Genomic DNA, 21,506 nt, shown 5'->3' with positions numbered 1-21,506 from the left:
TATTTCATGTTTAAATGTCTCATATTCTGTACTTATTTCTTGTTATCACTATGACTAATGAGGAACAGTGTTTCCAAGCAACATACAGCTGAAGATCACATTATAGAGACTTGGGCTTGGCCTTTTTGAGTTAATGTTGTGCATTAATCTCTGAGTGTAAAAATGATCGACTCCAATGAAGCTTCACCAGCAGATGGTCACTTAATGCACTCGGGGGTCAGTCGGAAGGGTCCAGTTGGGTTGTCATCCTGCTGCAGTCGCACTACTCAGAGCAGAGCTGAACCTCAGGCAGCCCTATGACCTGCCTAAACCCCACAGCTTCATCAGGCTGCTCCGTCACCTCTCAGGTCAAGCTGGGGGAGGGCAGGTCAGGACCCCAACATTCTGTTTCTCAAGGTTCAGAGGCAGCTGTTGATGTTGTCTGCACTGTGACTCAGGAGATACTTTCCTGGCCACTGTGGTCTCCTAAAACCAGAACCTTGTATAGTAATAGTGATGGCCAGAGATGAACAATATACTGGTTATGACATCGGTACTGGTTGATGTTCATTAAAAATGAAGACATCATCATCATTGTGTCGTTCTTGCTTGATATTGCTGGCTGATATTGATATTCGTAGTTACTGGAAAAGTTGTTTAATTGCAATCAGTTTCTCAGGTGACCAAATATTGGTTACTGGTGTCGGTAATATTAGACAAAAATATTGTGCTTATCAGCATCACCAAAAATGTCCACGTTGGTTCTATCCAGAGCATGTGAGCGGAGCGGGCGGAATTTGGTCAGAGCGCGGAGCGGGTTTTCTAATTAAGGCTGGAGCAGTCGCTTTGTCTCGCTCCAATTTCGCTCCGATACCGCTCACACTACAATTCTGAGGCGTGCCCAAATCTACCCAGAATTCATCTGTACAATTATCAAGACTGTTACACAAATTGGCCGAGATGGAATTCGCAAAGTATTTCACAAAGGAAACTGATAAATCATACAAGTGTACTATTATTATCAAACGTATAGATGACAAGAATGTACAGCAAGAACAACAATGTGGTGAAACTGTTTCAGTGAGTAAAGATTCACTTTGGAATCACTTTTCTCAGAAACATGAGTGTGCTACGCGAACAAGCGGAAGCCAGAGCAAAACGCGTGCAAGTTTTATATGGTTGTAGCATATCAAGTCTATAAAGTAAAGTAAAGTTTCTTTATGACATAAGGCTTCGGTTTAAGGTGACATTTGTTAGACATGCAGGTTATTTGTTCCTCTTTTAAATTGGAGCGAGCGTGGAGCGATTTGACTGGAGCGGGAGGACATTTTAGTGGAGCGAGGAGCGGTGTTGAGCGGAGCGGCTTAGTGCGAATTAGAGCGGAGGAGCGGGCGGAGCCAACAGCCTCGTGAGCGAGGAGCGGAAATTCTCACCGCTCCGCTCCGCTCACATGCTCTGGTTCTATCGCCTAAACTCATATTTCATTCGGTTGTGAATAGTGTGTATAGTGTCAGTTAGGTTTATAGTTAAAGTATAGCAATAGATTTTCTTCATAATTCTTCAAATAACTTGGAAATGCACGTGTGTTCCTATAACATGTGGTGTCTAACTGTGTGACTGACATTTTTAATACAAACTGTTAAATGTGTTCCATCCCATTGCTAACCTGTGCTAACTGAATAATGGTAAGTAATTTACTTTCTATTGTTTTTAAACGAAAGTGTGGGAAAATACAATGAATTTGAGTCATAGGGAAAACCATATGCAGGTCGTCATCGAGTTATGGCCTACGCGGAATATGTGGCCGCGACTTGAGTGGTGGTAAATACTGCCACTGCTTATGGTACTTATTTAGCCTACAGACACACTGAAGTGACTTGCACGGCCACCACCACGAATGAACAGGGCAACACAACAGGAACGCAATGTCTAGCGAGAGCCACCTCTGTACATGCAGCCTCGTTTGGGGAGTGGCAAAATTGTACAGAGTTCTTTTTCCTGCAGGCCGTGCTCTGCAGAAGCTCAAGAAGAAAAAGCAGGAGACGAGTCAGAGCCAAGCCAACAGCTCTGATGGCAAACCGAAAAGGTCAAAGGTCAAAAAGAAGGAGGACCCCGCCGGCGGGGAGGACAGCCCAGCCTCGCTAAGTACGGCCCCGTCAATTAAGCATCAAGGATTTTTATATTTGTCGTTGTGCTAGCAAAATATGCAAGTATACGCAACAAAATTTGGTTACAGCTTCCATAAATGACATAAATAGCATGCATACATTATACACACATAAATACTTTCATGCATAACACAACAATTAAACATAGTTACGAGATGTGCATGTACGAAATTCGTAACAAACTTGAGGTGAAGAACAAACAAACAGGAGTTACACGGAGAACTGCCAACTGCCATTTTGTATATTTTTACATCGTCACTAGGTCTGTGCTCAAAAAATCAATACGGCAAAATATCGTGACATACTCTTAGACAATACACGCATCGATACAGACGTGCTGTTTCGATACGGCCAGTTTAAGAGCTTCTATTTGGCAGGTTATCCAATGGTGCGACGGCAGTTGTGAAAGTGCAGTGTGCAGTGCAGCTGCAGGGTGCCAGCCAGGAGCTTAGGATTTATATTAACATTGGAGGGGGGGTATATCGGGGTCAGAGGTGTGGCGTCACATCACCTTATAAGGCGATTCAGTGGTCATGCTGTGTACAGTTTATTTTTCCCGCAAACTATTGCTGTTATACTTACAATATATAAAGTGAAATTTATCTTTCCATTTTACCGGTATTCATTTTTACTGATATGGTAGTTTAAGTGCATTACGTCCCGCATTATGAACGCTGGATTTGCGGGAATTATTAAATGCCCCTGTCACTCCCCTGAACTCTGTATCTCTCACAAACAAATCCTAACTTTCCGGAAAGTAACACAACACACAACGACTTCTGCCAGCACTATTTATGAACTAAATGATTCAGAGTTTCTGGTAACTCAGTAACTGCCTTTATGGCGTTTTCTAAATAAACGCCAGATCGATCTGCACCGTTTTTTGATGGGCTTCTTACTCCCCAACAGCAAACACAGTGGGATGAGAATCATGACTGACACAAACGCTATGTGCCACTGCATTATAAGTCTTGCTATTTGTGTTATGCTGTTAACTAACCAAGCTCATTGCAGTTTGCACAATCAAATAAGATAATCTTTATGAAACTTAACATGAGACCATTACATTCCACCATTTCACACAGCTTTTTATTAATTATTAAGGTTTTCAATAAGTTAAGTCTCTTCCAAAGACACAGGACTCACCTATGTCACTACATGATCAGGCACTGGATGAGATTACAAAATATAGAAAGGCACAGCCATGAACTCTTTCTGGTGATCCACGTAGCTGGTGGAGGACGCACCAAGTTACTTTCCCTCTACTGTCCAACTTGGCTGAAAGTGTAGCTGCAGAGAGAATATTCTCCACAGCTGGAGATGTAGTTACAGCTCAGAGAAGTGCTCTTAAACCAGAACACGTGGATCAACTTTTGTTTCTACACAAAAATCTGAAATCATTTAAGCCATAGCTGCCAGTACAAGCAACATTTAAGTTTGTCACAACAGGCTGTTTTGTCGTATTTGTTTTGTGTATTTTTTTAATTCTTATGAAAGCCATAAACAATATTTGTTCTAATTGTGGACCTCAAAATAATAAATAAAAAAATAATAAACGACCCGTTCAGCTGTTCAGAATACGTGTTATTTAGGCATCATTCAGAATGTATCGTGATACGTATCGTATCGTGAAGTTGCTGGGAATACCCGGCCCTAATCGACACCCTGCTGGGTTAAAAGCAGTAGTCACCATTTGGTGGAGTCCAGTCTGCATCCTGACTGTGAGGTCATTTCCCCCTAGTCTGCGAATTTTATCATCAGGGGACCTCAGTTAGTATTTATTTATTTTGTTTTGGGTGTGGTGGACCTTGGCTGTGTGTTGCTGATAGAATTTGGCCCTCAGGGAAAAATAGTTGAGGACTCATGGTTTAAAGTGACTAGAGCCTCCTGCTTTTTGGACTATGTGCCACTAAGGAAGTACATTATTTCACAGGGAAGAAAGGGAGAGTGTTGAGACCATGTGATCTGTGGGACATTTTATCAAAATGTACATGTAGATAGAGACAGGGGCGGGTTTGTTGTTTGAGGCTCTACTAAAAAAAATCATTTCAAAGGCGCTCCTAATGTACTAACCGTTTGTGGCCAACAGGAGGCCCCCAAACTGAATGGTAGTAAATACTGCCGATGGCCAGAGATCTGTACCATCTCATCCACATACCGTTTGGTAAACAGTCTTCTCCATGTTTCATTCTTCTCACACTACACCTTTAAATAGATGAAAAGAGGGTGAAGAAAATGAAAACAGCAAAGGACAGGGCAGAACCAGCAGGGAAAGACATCAAAAAGAAGACAAAGACTGCTGCAAAAAAGACAGAAGGTAGGACTTCCTCAGATGCAGAGTGGTCTGTAGTCTACATGAGTCACAGCGCTAAGTATTACTAAAGTGCTTTCATCTCCGATGGTGTCATTATTCCAGGAAGTGACTCTTCTATGCATTAATGCCGTGTCCGAATCATTGGGTCCAAAAAAGACCATTCATCCACAGGAACTTAGACATTAATTTTCCTGAATGGGCCTTGTAGGTCGTTTTCGTCAGTGTTCAGATCCAAAAAAGTGATATTCCTTCAAGCACAAACAGATGAACATATTTCTCATATTATTCAGTAACATGACAAACCATAAATGGAAAAAGACCAGAATACTGAAGGCCACCTGGTCTAAATTAACCAAATCCCTTTGGTACAGAACTCTTAAACTCACTGTCTGTGTATTGTTACAACCTCCATTAAAACCACCGTCTAGGGGAACTGGGAGGTAACATATTGGTACTTCTGGTTTTGTGTGTCGGTGGAGTTGGAGAAGAAATACCAAGCACAGGTACTATTTGCAAAAGACATGCATTACAAATATGCCATTTACAACTATGCAGAGATCAGAAACTGTAGAAAATTAATCAAAAGCAACAGTTCTAAGCAAAACGATTTGGTCAATGTGCAAAAACTCCACAATATTGTAGCTTGCGGTGTCTCTCTGCATCTTCTCTCCTGCTGTATCGGGGCATCTTTACATTTGCTGCGTCCAACTAGCAGAGGAAGCAGAAAGTAAGTGATGGGCAACAATAAAGGAAAAAGGATTACACAAAAACAAGCACAACTCCCCCAACCACAAGAACAAACTCCTCAGCTAAATGAGTGACTCACAGAATTGAGGGAAGTGGGAAAACGCATCTGATAAAACATTCTCACATATCTTCTTATAACAGATCTCGATGTTATAGCTTTCCTCTATCAACGACCAATGAATCAGACATTGATTGTAATTCTGCAAACGAGATGGTTAGTTTGTGGTCAGTTAGAACCACTACAGGCTGAGGGCTGGAGCCCACATAAAGTTTAACGCTAATAAGAGTGCCAAGTATTCCATCTCAATTGTGGAGTAGTTGCACTGACGTTTATCAAATTTCCTAGACAAGTAACAGTGGAGTGTTTGATTCCTCCATCATCCACCTGTGGTAGGACAACTCCAGCATCAGTGGCACTGGCATCCAGCTGCAGGTTAAACAGTTCATCATAGCTAGGAGCAGCAAGAACTGCAACATTACAGTGGCAGCATTATATGCTCAAAGGACTCCTGACGCTCTAGTGTCCATGCAAACGCACGAGGGATTTGACCTTGTCAGAGGAGCGATCATGATTGCAAAGTTACGGCAGAAACACTGGTATTAGCCGGCCGTTCCTAGAAAGCATCATGGCGGTCGCCTCGTGTTAGGCACGAGAAAGCAGTCAGCAGCCATTACTCTGTGCTTCCACTGGCCGTACTAGATCTTGTCCAGCAAGCTTACCCAAACAGGTGACAGTTGCTTCTCTGAGTCACACATAGCCAAGTCAAGCATCACCTAAAGAATAGAATATGTGCGATGACCCGTCAAACAATACAAAGGACATTACATGAAGTCAACCTCTATGGACAGCGCCCAAGAAAACCATCGCTGCAAGACTAAACTTTGCAAAGAAATTTGAAGAGAGACCTGATGAATACTGGTAGCACATTCCTTGATCAGATGAAACCAAAATAAATTTACTGGGATCAGAGTCCAGCATGTTTGGCGCGGCTGCACTGTCCCGACATTGAAACACTAAGATGGGAGTGTTCTGATATAGGGGGTGCGAAAAGGGAAAGGGAGATTAAATTTATAGATGTCACCATGAATACATGATTGTATATGAAAATATGAAATGAGAATATGATTCTTTTTCTAAATATATTGCCACTTATGCCCTATAAAATGTTCTCACCAAAAATACAAATTTTCCAAAAAAATCTGTATTTCATTCACAAGATGAAAAATGGGCAGATTGCCAGTGAATGTCATACTGTAATGTACAAATACAACCAGTGTTGTCAAAAGTACTAAGCATACTATACGTATCGGTTCCAACATGTATAAAACTATTTTAATACTCATTTTTCATGATATTGATTCTATAGCCTGCACTTCAAGTTTGCTCTGACCACTGGGGATCATAGACTACCAATGCACCAGAGTGCAAAGTCTCACACATGGGGTGTGACTAAAAATGCAGCAGCACTTTCACCATTGCGCTTAATAAAGAGTGCAACCAGAGTGTCATCTGGAGATACTTTGGCTTTGTGCCTAAAGACACACCACAGGACATATGCAACCTTATATGCAAGTTTGCCACACACAATAGAAATGGGCTAAATGTCACAAACATAGCTGAACATTTAAAGGACCGACACACGACACAATACAAAGTTTTAAAATATTAATCTGTATGACCCTATTTAAGTTAAGCAGTTCCGCATTGACAAAAATTGGCAGTTATTTTTGCCGGTGTGTTCAACTCCACTCTCATGAGGTCGTGTTGATTAGTGCTCATCATTCAGATATAAACTTTTAGAGTCGTGTGTTAGAAATATGTGGGCTTTGAGACACAATATAAATCAAGTACAAAAAGTACTTACAGTACAAAATTTTACACAGAACACACTACACAGGGCAGAGGATGTTCCAGATGGGTATCAGAGGTACTGACATATGCCTAACTTGTAAGAAGGACGCACCAGATAATTACCTGCATGCTTTCTGGTACTGCACACCGGTCAACGAATTCTGGCAAAGGATTTGTGAAGACTTATCGACACACCTAGGGCATCCCATCCCACCCTCCCCCTCACTCTGCCTGCTTGGGGACCTCACTAACACTAATATGGACACGAATAAATCTTGCATGCTTCTCACAGTACTAACCATTGCTAAGAAAACAATCCTCCTGAACTGGAAGTCAAAAGAGAATTTAAACATAAATCTGTTCAAAAATCTACTCTTGGATTATGTTTCCATGGAGAGGATGTCTGCCTGTAAGATAAATCATTTGATCGATTTTGAAGACAGTTGGACTCCAATAATTAATTTTTTAATGTAATGTCGTCAGGGGTGGTGGGGCCTTGCCGTCACCGTCCCGGGTTGGGGGCTGGGGGTGGGGGTCCTCTGGTGTTTCTCTTGGCTGAGGGCGCGTGGTCAGTGTCTCTGGGTGGCCGCTGGCCTGGCCTGTTGGAGGCGGTGTGGGGGATGGGGGGTTCTGCCCCCGCCGGGGTGGGTGGCGCGCTGGGGGGGGATCAGGAGGTGGGGCCTCTGGGTTCCGCCTGGGCCGCTGCGCTGGGGTGCGTGGGTTTGGGGGCGTGGGCTCTCTCTGCTGGGGCCGCTGCTCCGGCTCCCGGGTGGGTGGTCGCCCGCATGCTGGGGGGCCTGGTCTGCCCGGGCCCATTGCCTGGTGGGGGCGGGTCGTTGTCTGACGTTGCCGATTCCAGCGCGGGGCCCTCGGGCGCTGTGGGGTGGTTTGGGGGGGCGGTGGGGGGAGCCTCTGCCTTGCCTGGGGGGGGGCCTGGGGGCGGGGGTCACCCCGCCTGGCTGGACCGGCTCCCCGTTTGCCTGGGGGTCTGGGGCTTGTCCCGTCCTTGGCTGCTAGCTGGGGTCTCATCGGGCATGGTGGGGTGGGTCTCTCTGCCACCCCTGCCAGCTGTGCGGGGTCGGGGATGGGGACTAATCGGGGCCAGTCGGGGATCTGGCCCCGGTGCCGGGGGGGGCCCACTCCTGGCACGCCCTTATTGCTCCCCTGGGCCCAACACCACATTTCACACAACACTAGGGCCTTGAGGGGCGGTGGGGAGGTGCACCGAGACACTGCCCCGCAATATTTACTTGCATGTTAGACACCACATGACACTAGGGCTGAGGAGGTGGGTTGAGGCAGGTGGGGCTCTGCCGTCTGCCAGCGGTGGGGTGCCCGTGCCTCAACTGCTCGCCCACTTTTTGCACCTTAGTCATATACACAGTCCATACTACATTAGGGCCTTGGGGGTGTGGGGAGGGGGATGGGGGACTCTGCCATCTGCCAGTGGTGGGGCCCTCATACCCAAACTGCACCCACTAATTTTAATGCATTGTAGACATAAACACACAACTCTCTCACACATGTACATGCACACTTCACACCAACATGGGTCGGGGAGGGGATGGGGGCTGAGGGGCCCCCCCTAACTCTCTGTCTCTGGCCCTGCGCGGGTGGGGTGGCCCGCCGGGTGGAAGATCCATCATGGGGGGGTTCGGGCGGCCCTGGCGGGTGTGGGCGGCCTCCTCTCTTGGGCCGCGGGCCGGGTGGTGCTTGGCTCTTCTTCGCCGTGGTGGGGCCCTGGCGGGCAGTCCGGGGAATCTTGGGACGCTCTGGGCCCTGCTAGGCAGATTGGGGGGTTCGGTTTGGGCTGGGCAGGGGGTCTGCTGCTCCCCGGTCGCCGCGGGTCCGCTCCCGGGTGGGGGGGGGGGCTCTTTGTATGGGCCTCCCTTGGATCATCCTGCAGTGTTGGGGGGGAGGCGTTCCGGGTCGCTGCGGTGGGCGGTGGCCCGTCCTGTCGGGGGGGGGGTGTTCCCAGTTGGTGAGGCCCTTCGGCCCTGGACCCGTCTGCCTCGGTGGGGGGGTTGCGGGTGGGGCTGGGGGGCTCGCCGCCTGTCCTCCCTCTGCGGGCCTCCCTGTGCGGGGGTTGGCGCCCCCTTATTCCCTCTCGGGTTGGGCGGGTGGTTGTCTCGGGGATGCGTGGCTGTGGGCCCTTGTGCCGGGGGGGCGGCGGGGTGGCCTCGGTTGCCTGGTTCTCCTGCCTTCGCCTTGGGTCTGGGGGGGGGGGGGGGGGGTGTGGTGCTGTCACCTTCCCTGACGGCATCAAATGCCAGCACATCCAATGACAAATCAGGTCACACCTACACTTGCACATACATACAAGAATGGTATGTTATCGATATAGGAATTGAAAAATACATATATATTGTTGTTTGATGAGTGTTATGTTTCTTATGGTTGTTTGTATTCTGTATTCCCCTACACTATATCCATCCCACCTACATTATTCATGTTATTATTTCTGTATACCTTTTTTTACTCCCCCTCTCCCGATGGTGATTGATGTCTGTTATTGTTACGCTTGTTGTTTCTATAACCCCCCCTGTTTTTCTTTTATTTTTTTCCTTTTTCCACGGTACTGGTGAGTTCGGAGCGGCCACACTCTGTAATGCAAAATAAAGTTGTCCTCCGAAGAGGGCAATAAAAAAAAAAATAATAATAAAAAGTACAAAAAGTAACGTGTTCTATTATACATCGCAATAATAAAATTTAATTAGTGTTTAATAGTAATTTACTCCTTGTAAATATCTCAGCACGACTGCAGCCTTATTACAATGGCTACTACTGTACTTAATATTATTCTGCTTTGACTGCCAATGCAATAGGAAGGTTTTTTTCAACTAAAAAACAATTACTGACAAATTTACAAAAGTTTGTAAAGTTTTTACAAACAAAACCACAACTGAATTTTTTTTTTTAGTTCCATTTTATACTGTGCTGAGTATCGAAAATGGTAGAATTCCAATACTTGTCTTGGTATCGTAGTAAAATTTTGGTATGGTGGTTTATTTACAGTATAGAAAAAAGAATGACAGTAATGAAATCTTGTGGAACCTCTAACTATTCACAAAAACCACCATCTCTGGACTGGCAGTTCATTTGTCCTTTTTCTGCAGATGCCATTCCCTGAAACAAATCCGGTTTGCGATTATGCAGAGTGGCACGTCACAAGACACGCATTTGTAAATCGTCTTGTTTTTCAGTTTTTTCGACGTGCAGAGCACGCAGTATTTCCTGCCCTGTGTGGCCTTGAGCCTCGGGTCAACAGAAGAGGTGTCTATGACGGCCACTGGGAAGCACATCATCTGCTCTTTCTGCGGCTCTTTAGATGGCTGCGGCGCCACATGTGGCAAAACACGTGGTACTGCATTTGCCCTTGCACATGCCGCCATCTGTGTAACCAAAACCTCCCTAAAACGTTTCTGCGTGAAAGGTTTCCGTTTCTTCGCTAAGGTGATGTTCTTGTGGATGATGAAGCTATTCACTAAAGCAATATCCACAAAGTGGAAGAAGAACTTCTTGTACCACTTCATGGTCTTCTTGGCAACAGTATAGTGCTTTATGAAGGCGTCAGACAAATCCACCCCCCCCATATATTTATTGTAGTCCAGGACCACATCAGGAACTGGCACGTTCTCCTGCTTCCATCCACCAGCTTGCTTCACACGCCGCACAATTGTACGTCCACTGAAGGCCTTGTGAATGGAAGAACACAAGTTGACTTCTCTTGAGTCCTTCCACTTCACATACAGGAGAGGACCCTGCCTAAGCCACCTTATGTCCCCTCGTGGTGCGTCCTTTGGTAGTGCATTTGGTCTGCCTTCAAGGAAACCTATCCTGTTTACCCTGATTGTACCACAGGCCCCGATGTTGAGAGAGTGGAGATGGGTGAAGAGAGCTGTGCTGGTGTAGTAGTTGTCCACATACAGTCTATATCCAGTTCCAAGGAAGGACACTGGAAGTAGATTGACTACAGCATTGAAGCTCAGACCGTTACTATTAGGTGTAAAAGTTCTCCCCTGGTACACAGAGAAGTTGAATGTGTACCCCGACAGACTGTCTGCCAAGACAAACAGCTTGAAGCCCCATTTTGTCGGTTTGTCTTTCATGTGCTGCTTCATACTGTGTCTGTTTTTTGAAGCAACCATGCGCTCATCGATGGCAATGTTCTGGTGGGGATGGTAGTACGACTTGCATAACGTGATGATATCATCATGCAGGGGCTTCAGTCTGAACAGGGGATCGTAACTGGGAGTCCCTTTCAATTTGTCATTGGTAACATCAGCTTCTGGATCGCTCATGTGTAGGAACGAAGAGATGGATGTGAATCTGTTGGCTGCCATCACAGAAGCTGGGAAGGGGTGACGGTGCAGATCATCAGTCCTCCACATATCTTTAATTGCTGAGAACCTAACCAAACCCATATAAATGGTGAGGCTAAGATACCCCATCATTTCCTCCGGGTCAACGCCTTGCCATGTCCGCTTTGATCCTTGGCTGTGCTTATACTTTGCATACTTGTTTGTATTCTGGCACAGGGTATCCAGTACAGCCTTATTGAAGAATAGCTGGAAGACCTCGAGGGGACTATATTCATGATGGAGGTCCAGCTGAACTCCAGGAGTCCTCTTAGGGCAGAACATGAACTGCTGAGGTTCTCGGTCATCAATGTGCAATGAGTGCCATTCACCCTTGGTTCCTATTTTAGAACAGCTGGGATGGTTGACTTTTCTTCTTTTGGCTCGAGTAGCCTGGACCTGAGGTACAGATGAAGAAGCCCATGAAGGTTCTTGATCGTTGGGGCTAAAAATAGTATCAAAGAAAGGATGATATTTATAGGGTAAGCAACATTTTACACTGACATAAGTCACCACTAACAAAACAGAAATGTGAAGGGTAAGATGGAACCAGGCGCAGACACGATTATCTAATCTTATTAAAAAGTTCTACAAATATTCTTAGTAATACGCGCAAAGTCAGTGGGTTATAAAACCCATTTCTGTATCTGAACTGGACAAGAATGTGCAGTTGAAGACATATGCAAAAGTATGCAATCTGTTTCCTCCTCAGATGTAATCCATGATGTTCTGATTCATGATGAACAAAATTTAAGTTTCTTCCACTTCACAATTCATCTGAACTAAGAAAGCATACACTTCACGGTTCTTTCATATGCACAAAGTAGGGCTGGTTGATATGGCTATCGATCAATTTTTTTTCCCCATCTATGTCGATTATTATAATCAATTATGAATTATTTTCATTAATAATTTATTTTTAGGGTCCATTGGTGGTTAAAATTCCCTTAGGATTCCTTTTAAACAGGAATGAAAAAGATGTCAAATGAATGGACTACAAACTGAAGCATAATTTTAATAAATGAATCATACTAATATATATATATATATATATATATATATATATATATATATATATATATATATATATATATATTATTTCTGCATTTGAGCAACGTACGACATCTACGGCATTAACTGGTAAAATGAACGATACGCACAAATTGTGACGTAATACGCAATGTACCCACTGGATTGGGGGCCCAATATGATATTCTTCTGTGGGGCCCAAAATCTCTAGCAGCACCCTGCTTTGGGGGAAACTAATTGAGTAACCCTGCTCTACTTCATACACCATTCTGCCTAAAAAGCTCTATAAAGCAAAATACACGTGTAATTAAATAGAGTATAACAGCGTAGTATAATATAGCTGTTACTAACACAAACGTTAATTATAAAATTGTGGAAAACGGAACTATTAAAAAAATACAATAAAACGTAAGAACTATAAAATAAACTTACACGTCAATTGTTGGATCCTCTCCCTGAAGAAAAGCGTCCTCCCCCACTGAATCAACAGATTCAGAAATTAATGCCTCACTTTCTTCTTCCGAATCACTTTCCAAAAATATCTTCCGTGGTTCCTCGAGACTGGACATGTTTTCGGCCATTTTTCACTCACAAAAAACAAAGATCGTCATTCAAATCTGACGAAAAAAAGACCAAAAACTTACCTAAACTCAACACACCACAAACTCCAAACATTCCTCAAACTTCTGCGCCCGCTGAAAGTTCCAATATCCAATCAGCACATCTTCTACCGTTTCGAATAGCACCGACGCTATTTTATTGGACGAAATAGCTGTCACTCAATCCTAGTGTTTCCACGTAAAGTTAACTACGGTGAAACATGACCATGGGCGAAAGTTCCGTGAGTCGAGAATGCTATGCTAGCAGGGAAGCTGAACATAATATGCTCAGCAAATATTTTAATAATACTCACCGAAAGAAACACAGCGATTTATTTAAAAGATCACGCTTTCAAACGAGGGTAAGTTTTCAATAGTGCAGCTCACAATGTATCGCTGAATCGTCTCTCCTGCCGTAATGCCGCATCGGGGCATCTTTAAATTTGCCGCACCGTTGTCTATGTGGGCTACACGCGACTAGAAGAGGTGGGGCTCTGAATCAGTCCGAAAGAGCAATGGAACCACTGTTGCACAACCCACCTATAGGAGAGAAAGTGGAATGGAGGGAGGGACAAGAAGAAGGGTGGAGAAAAAAAAAGAAAAACACAAACGCGCAGTACACATAGCGCATAACAATATTGCAACCAGCCTTCTAGTATATTTCAGAATACGTTGAACTCTTTCCATCCAAAGCAGGCTCTGAATGCGAAAATGGTGTTGAGCATGAGAAGGACAATGCACCCCAGAAAAAGACTAAGAAGAAGCCTTTGAAGGAGAGCGCCTCATCCAGTGCCAAGGACCAGAAATCAAACTGCAAGGGTGAGATTGTGTCTGACCTCAGAGGCTGAGGAGTCTGGTTTGTTGCCTTCAGTGAGACGAACTGTTTCATAGAAAAAGCAAAACGTAGTACATTGTAAAATAAATGCAATGGTTAATCCTGAAAGATTCTGTTGTATTCATTTGTCACATAACAAATACTTAAAACTAGGAAAACTCCTGCCATGTGTTGGGTATAACTTATGTAATTGCAGAAATGCAAACAAACATAGTGCTCACAGAAAGTCTTAGGACATTTGCCTAATTCAGTACAAATATTGGAAATTTATTGGTTTTAACCCTGGGGAACCCAGCCCACCTTATCATTATAGGAAAAATGTGTCCATTGGCTAAAATGATCATTCAGACCCAGTGAACTCAAAAACAGGTGTTTTGTAAAAATAAAACAAAAATCATTACTTTATGTATTTGTTTACTAAAAACACATCACAGTAGAAATAATCAGTATTTTTAAGTACGACATTAATTTCAACTAGTAATATATTGAAACCCAAATTTATAGTTTAAAAGTTCATTGACAGGCAGAGTCATCTTTTTAAAGAGTAACACCTTTTCGATAACATAAAACACTAAACATTTTCGTTTAGTGTCCCTTTGGGAGCCAGTCATTACAATTGCAATTAATAGCAAAATAGCAAGAACAGAACCGAATGAGTCAGTCAAAAGATTATGACACTTAAAAACAAAATATGTGTGGTAGATATGTGTAGATATGTTAAACGTTGCTTGTCAATTGACTTTTGTTATGAAACCAACAGATTTGCAACATTTTCACAGAATTAAACAAGCATATTCTATATATAATACACACTTTTACTGTGCTCTTATTATCTCCAGTCTGTTTTTCTCATTGTTCAGAAGACAAAGGAAAGCCACTGAAATCCAAGAAGAAAGATCCAGCGTCCATGTTTCTGATAGATGAGGAGAAGCTAAATTTCAGCACAAGACCAAAAGGTGATTCCTGATGATTTGTATATTAACAATATTCCAACCTGTAAAGATGAGGTCGAGAGATGAAGCTGCTGGTAAGGTGAAGGTCAGCGTTCACTCGTTCAGTGGGTGGAACCGTACATCACAGCTACATTAATGACAGCGCCCCCTTGAGATGGCTTAATCACTCTGATATGAACTCAGCTGCAGCCTGAGATGAAGACGGAGAACAAAGGTCTGTCTGTCGTTGGCAGGCAAATCGGTGAGCGATGACAGCGAACCTGAAACCAAACCCAGTAAAACCAAGAAGAGAGATAACACCGTTCCTGGCTCCATGTTCCGGGCCGGAGGAGACAACGAGAAGGATAAGGAGAGGGACAGAAAGGGCAAGAAGGAAGGTCAGGTCACCCCCATGTCATTATTTAGCCTTTGGAAGCCACCAAAGAGTGTAAAGCGATTACTGGTGCCCTTGACAGATGTACTTATGACTTGTAACTGATTATATTCTTCCAGGACATAAAAAGGCTAAGGAGAGTGAAGACAAAGACTCAGAGGTGACCTTGAAGAAGAAGAAAGGCAAGGGGAAGAAGAGCAAAAAGGTACGTCAAAGACGAAGGGGCAACGGGGAGCTGATGACCCCCACGGCTGTGATGACCCCCTACAGCGTGACCCGCACAACAACATAGCCAAATACTGAGAATGTGTTAGTTGCCCACCGACCAGGTCATATGTCAGTTGGTTATGCTTGTAGTGATGAACGTCTTCTGTGGACAGAAGATAAATATCTAAGACAGTGTTTCTGAACCTGGTCCTGGGGGAACCCAGACAGTCCATATTTTTGTTCCCTCCCAACTCCCAACACACTGGCCTAAGACACCACCAACAATGTAGCTTTTGTCAAGATGTTTAAAAAGAAATCCGTACTTGATTCTGACCATGTGTAATACATTATCCTACCAAGGGTATGCATAGCGAGTTTTGAGCAAACATCATGCCATTGTTGGCCTTCACTGCGATACTGTGGTGAGACCACTGGTCTTGTATCTGGTTCCTCCTTTATCTGCATTAGTAAGAGGAATGTTATGGACCATTTTGTGTAATGCAATGCTGCCTTCTAATTAATCTCCTAAGTCTTCTGTCTAATTGAATAACTGCTGTCTGCTGGCAATCTTCTCATGTTACTTTCTGCAGACCAAAGTATTACAGTATTTCACATGTGCACATTTCCTGGTGAAGTTGTTCAGAAATCTGGGTTTCATGTGGTGAATGGGCTAGATTTACAGTACAGCATTCCATGGCCTGTTCCATCCAGGAGGAAAGACCACCGTCACCTGTTATCGAGTTTGATGACCTGGAGGAGTTTGTGTTGCAGCCAGCTCCACAGGGCATCACGATCAAATGCAAGGTGATGCGGGACAAGAGAGGCATGGACCGCGGATTCTACCCCACTTATTACCTGCACCTGGACAGTGAAAAGAAGGTGAGTGGACCAGAACGTTTCATGTGGCTGAAGGTGAAGAGATCAACTCTTTTCATCTGATTGAGGGTGAAATCTCCAGACCGCTTCATCTGGCTGAAGAAGTGGAAGTTTGAGACTAGGAGCCAGAACTCTCTGTTAATTCTAATCATCATCTTTTAAATAGTATTCATCTTCAAACCGCTTATCCTAGCGCCAGGCCATCTGTAGCCATCATTTAATCAATGAATATATTCTGTTTCTTTGGCATATTTTAGATAATCTTGTGCAAAACTGATTGATTTTGATCCTGAAGTGCATTTTATATTTTACATTGTTAAAGGTCAGAGCTCAGTACATGGACACCAGAGTAGAGACCAGTTTAAAATAGTCTTCAGTATAGACGCTCCTCTGCTTACGAACTTTCAACTTACGAACTTTCAGACATACGAACAAAGAGGACTCTAAGTCCAAATTGTGTTTCCTGTCCGCAACATCAGTTTATTTTTCTGCGCGCCAGTTCCGCCTAGTACGACTTCTGGCCGCTACTCCCGCCGCGCAGCAGCGTAGCGTGCGTACTCCCAGCATCCTAGGAGCGTGCGTACTCCCAGCATCCTAGTTCTTTGTACTTGCGTATACCCTTAAAATGATGTTCAATGACGACTTGCGAACATTTCAAGTTACGAACGGCCGTTGGAACGTATCTCGTTTCTAAGCAGAGGAGCATCTGTTCTCCCTGTTTTCCCCATCAAGTAGCATAACTGTAGAGTATCCAGACGAGCACAGTGCGTTCGGACAGATGTCGGTGTGCATGGAGTAAAATGCTGTGATTCCCACCAGACATGGGCTTAGCTCCATGTTTGGTCAGGTGATGCAAGGGCTGCTTTCTGACTCCACACCCCTCCAACAGGTCTTCCTGCTGGCTGGCCGGAAACGCAAGAAGAGCGCGACCTCAAACTACCTGATCTCCACCGATGCCACTGACCTGTCACGGGGTGGAGAGAATTATGCCGGGAAGTTAAGGTAAACATGTCCGAAAAATCTGCTTAAATTGCATGTGAAAGATGAAGGTGGTTGGCAAGGTTTTTTGCCAATGTGCCTCTTTGCATCACACATTCATGGGACTCGATTCTGACACAAAATACCAGGAGGAAATGAAAAAGACCATCCAACTCACCCTCTTCTGATTCCGCAGGTCGAATCTGATGGGGACCAAGTTCACCGTGTTCGATGATGGCTTGAACCCTGACAGGGCGCTTCCGGATCTGTCCAATGCCCGGCAGGAACTGGCGGCCGTGATCTATGTGAGACCCAGCCGTGGCTCTTACCCACACGTTTAAGGGAGCACCTGTGATTTTCTAGCCTTGTGGAAACTAAATGTTAGCATACTAAAATCAATTCCAGTTAAAATATATTCTACTTGGATGGATGGATGGATTGATTGATTGATGGATCCTTTTGAAGTCATCCAAAATGTTTTGTTTGCTTGTTTTTGTCTCAGAAAACAAATGTGCTAGGATTTATGGGCCCCAGGGAGATGACAGTCATCATCCCAGGGATGGATGAGTGCAATGAGAGAGTGCCGATACGACCTCCAAACGTACGTAAGTCGTCCCATGTTTATTACTGATAGATATTTCTGGATTTTATTTTTGTATTGTTCATTGAGAATGTTCAGCACAGCTGTAATAATGTGGTTAATTATGGACTGCGCATCATTGTTTTGTGGTACACTGCCCTCGTCTGATCAACATGAGTAACTGCACGCAGAAAAAAAACTTCACATTAATCTCAGATCTGCTAGCACTGATATAGAACCAGCTGCTAGCTTTCCATTCCAAGGTTTTATCGTGAGCCCTGTCTGTGTTGCCCCGGGTTGCTTCTACCCATCTGCTGCTCCTCTGTCTCCTTCTCTCTTGTCTCTCTCCCCTGTCTCTGCCCCCCCGTCTGCATTTCTCCCGTCTGCATTTCTCCCGTCTGCATTTCTCCTGTCCATATCCCCTGACTATGTTTACTGTCTCTGTCTTCTCTGTGTCCTACTCCCTCGTCTGCATCTCTCCTGATACTATCTCCTGTCTGCGTCTCCCCTGTCTCCATTTCCTCTGTCTGCGTCTCCCCGTCTCCGTCTCCCCTGTCTGCGTCTCCCCTGTCTGCGTCTCCCCTGTCTCCTTCTCCCCTGTCTCCATTTCCCCGTCTGCGTCTCCCCGTCTCCGTCTCCCCTGTCTGCGTCTCCCCTGTCTGCGTCTCCCATGTTTGTGTCTCCTCTATTCGCATCTCCCCTGTCCTCAATCAGGACGCTGATGGGCTCGTGATGAGGTACCAGAACCGGCAGATGGACGGCCTAATCGAGCTGCACAACAAGACCCCAGTGTGGAACGACGACTCAGCCTCCTACGTGCTCAACTTCTCAGGCCGCGTCACGCAGGCGTCTGTGAAAAACTTCCAGATCGTCCACAGCAAAGACAGTGAGAGAGAGAGAGAGAGAGAGAGAGAATCTTCTTTATGCTAAATGCTAAACACTCAGGCAAGCAGAAAAACAAGACGGACGCAGGACACCGTGTGGCCCTTGGAGATGACAGTGATGCGAAGGGCCACTGAGCTTGATCATTTCATTCATTGGTTTAGCTTGTGTTTATCTGTAAGCATTTGAGAGAGGTTAAGGTTCAGGTATTTGACTTGTTCACACACACACACACACACAGGTTTGTAATTATATCTTTGTGGGGACTCTCCATTCATTTCTATGGGGAAAACTCTAATCCCAACATGATGACCTTAACCCCTACCCAGCCCTAACCTTAACCATAAGTAACCAAACAAAATATAAAAGTCCTTGCATTTTCAATTTATTGATTGCAGTTTCAGACTTTTAGAAAATAGCCATTGCCCATAATGGAAAACTCTAACTGGTCCCCCAGAGGTATTCATCACGTTGTGGGGACATTTGGTCCCCACAAAGTAAGGTATATCTGGAACATGCACACACTCTCACACAGGGAATTTCTCTCTGGTTGTCAGTGGCTCTCATACATACAGCAGATACACACACAGTTAGGAAAAGATGACGGCCACAAACAGTCCAGTTGATATATACAGAGTGCACACAAGTGTGGATGATTAATGTACAATAAGTGCAAGAGTGCATGTCGGTGGAATGTTGCAATGAATGCAGTGTGTACAGGACAATACAGTAAGTACAGTGAGTTATTTACAGCAGTGAGGTATTTTAACCTGGCATCTGTTCCTGATGCTGGAAGCTTGTCTGCCTTGTTTACTATGCATTTGTCTTCTGTCAGTTTTAGTTGTAATTGTTTGAGTTTCCTATCCCGTGAATGACATTCCTGCCCTGCCTCCCTACACCCCCCCCCCCATCATCAGACAGCTACATCATAATGCAGTTTGGGCGCGTGGCGGATGACACCTTCACACTGGATTACAGCTACCCCCTGTGTGCAGTGCAGGCCTTCGCCATCGCACTGTCCAGCTTCCATGGGAAACTCGCCTGTGATTGAGAGCGGCCAGTGATGCAGGAAGTGATGTCATCAGCTGTGGCAACGAGGCTGGGGAAGACCCCACGTGTCATTTTTCTTTTGGTCGTGTGGGTTATGGTACTTCAGGTCCCAGCTGGCTTCCTGGATCAGGAAATGGACCTGATTCTCATTTGTTTTATTATTTGCAATAATATATTAAGTCTTAAATCTAAAGTGAAGTGCTCTGTGGAAAATGGAATAAAATTGTATATGCCAATTACTTTGTCAGTTTCAACTTATATCAGGGAATTTTGTGATTATTTTATAAAAAATAATTTTGGCCACACCTATATGAGCATAATAGTATTAACTGTAGCAATAGCAGTGTGGTTGGATACCCCGTCCATCATTTCCTTAATATCGCTACATTCTTCGTAAAGAACGGCTTTTGTTGCAAAATTCATTTTATTGTGACTCTTACAAAATAATTTTGAGTCCGGCTATTTCGCAAAATTCTACGTCTGTGTCTGGAGAAAGAATTTGGTCTCTGCCACAGAATTTGGAGAGCGCTACTTGGTTTTCAGCACGAAACACAGGCAGTAATAAATTGAGCTGTAAACGGAGAATAGAAAATGTTTCCCTTTTTCGCTGGCTCGCGAAAGTTGTGGTTTCCCTGCGATGCGCCTTGGACCGCTCGTGGCGGCCATGGTGGGGTCGTGATTCATATTTATGATGCAGGGTGAGTCAGAAGATATCTTTGGGGATAGCTCCGCTCTGCGTACGCTCCTCGTGTCCAACAAATCCCTTTCTGTCCTTGCGAATCTAACTGTCGTGATTTGTGTCTGTCTATGAAAATTTGGTGGTGCAAATACGAGAATTTTAAATGTAGGCTATATATTGGGGGAGGTTCGTTGCGGACTTTATGGTCTACTCGCCCACCTACCCAATGTACATGATATCTCTAAATTACCCATTTGCAGGACTGTCTGTCCTGCGATGGGCTGGTATCTTGTCTAGGGTGTCTCCTACCTCATGCCCGAAGCAGATTAAGCCAGGGTTAGGGCAAACATGAAGGCCCCATCTTCAGAGAAATTAAACAGCTAGTTACATAGTGCAGATGTCAGCTAAGTACGCCCAGAAAACCTGCCCAAGGTCTTACCAAAATCTATGGCTGGAAAAGCAGTTCTTAAATAACTTGTAAAGATTCCAATATAAGGCATTGCATATATGTACTTTGACCAGCAGAGGGAGCGCTTCTGGGACCTTAGCTGGCCTTTCCTTTTTTTGGGGGGGGGGGGGGGGGGGAGGCTGCTCCCCTCTTTCCAGAATGATCGTTAAGGGTTCGGCTCATCTCCAAAGGATTACATCATTGGGCTCGACTTCTGGTTACTGGAGGAGAAGGACTTGGATCGATGCTTAACTGTGGAATGTATACAAATTCCAGGAGAAGTTCTGCAGTTTGGAATTGACCTACGGTTTAGGAAACTATTCTTTTCCCTGTGTGATACATGATGACGGATTAAATAAAGTGTTTTTTTTCCATCTAAATAAAATTACTGATTTTAGAGTCAATAAGTATTTTGAAAATATTTTAATGAACTATGTCAGGGAGTTCGAAATTTTGTAAATCAGGATATATTTAGTTCAGGAAGTTTATGACATGTATTTGTAAACGATTTTTTTTTAGACTACATTTATTTCCCTGAGTCAAAAGCAATAAAATCAGTTTTTATCCATCCATTTTCCAAGCAATGGGCTGGCGCCCCA

The 21,506-nt window shown here is 44.4% G+C and overlaps 1 protein-coding gene across 5 annotated transcripts; it reads left to right on the top strand.

Moving 5' to 3' along the window:
• Positions 1-962: 962 nt before the first annotated feature.
• tulp1a (TUB like protein 1a) lies at positions 963-20,016 on the top strand. Of its 5 annotated transcripts, none has more exons than XM_072702077.1 (13): positions 963-1,059; positions 1,984-2,124; positions 4,363-4,464; positions 13,743-13,865; positions 14,721-14,837; positions 15,068-15,211; positions 15,327-15,412; positions 16,126-16,293; positions 17,180-17,292; positions 17,465-17,573; positions 17,771-17,869; positions 18,563-18,734; positions 19,648-20,016. In XM_072702077.1, exons 3-13 carry the CDS (start codon positions 4,383-4,385, stop codon positions 19,779-19,781), a joined length of 1,347 nt encoding a protein of 448 aa, XP_072558178.1. In that variant the 5' UTR covers positions 963-1,059; positions 1,984-2,124; positions 4,363-4,382; the 3' UTR covers positions 19,782-20,016. The 5 variants fall into 5 exon arrangements, with proteins under 5 accessions (XP_072558178.1, XP_072558180.1, XP_023689827.1 ...); XM_072702079.1 differs by lacking the exon at positions 963-1,059 and adding an exon at positions 1,583-1,664 and having other exon boundaries at positions 16,186-16,293; XM_023834059.2 differs by lacking the exon at positions 963-1,059 and adding an exon at positions 1,592-1,664.
• The last annotated feature ends 1,490 nt before the right edge of the window (positions 20,017-21,506 follow it).

The sequence above is a fragment of the Paramormyrops kingsleyae genome, chromosome 18, assembly GCF_048594095.1.
Source record: "Paramormyrops kingsleyae isolate MSU_618 chromosome 18, PKINGS_0.4, whole genome shotgun sequence".
In the NCBI taxonomy this organism is placed as follows: Eukaryota; Metazoa; Chordata; class Actinopteri; order Osteoglossiformes; family Mormyridae; genus Paramormyrops; species Paramormyrops kingsleyae.
Note: the sequence above shows the minus strand (reverse complement) of the source record. Positions and strands in the feature narration are given on the sequence as shown.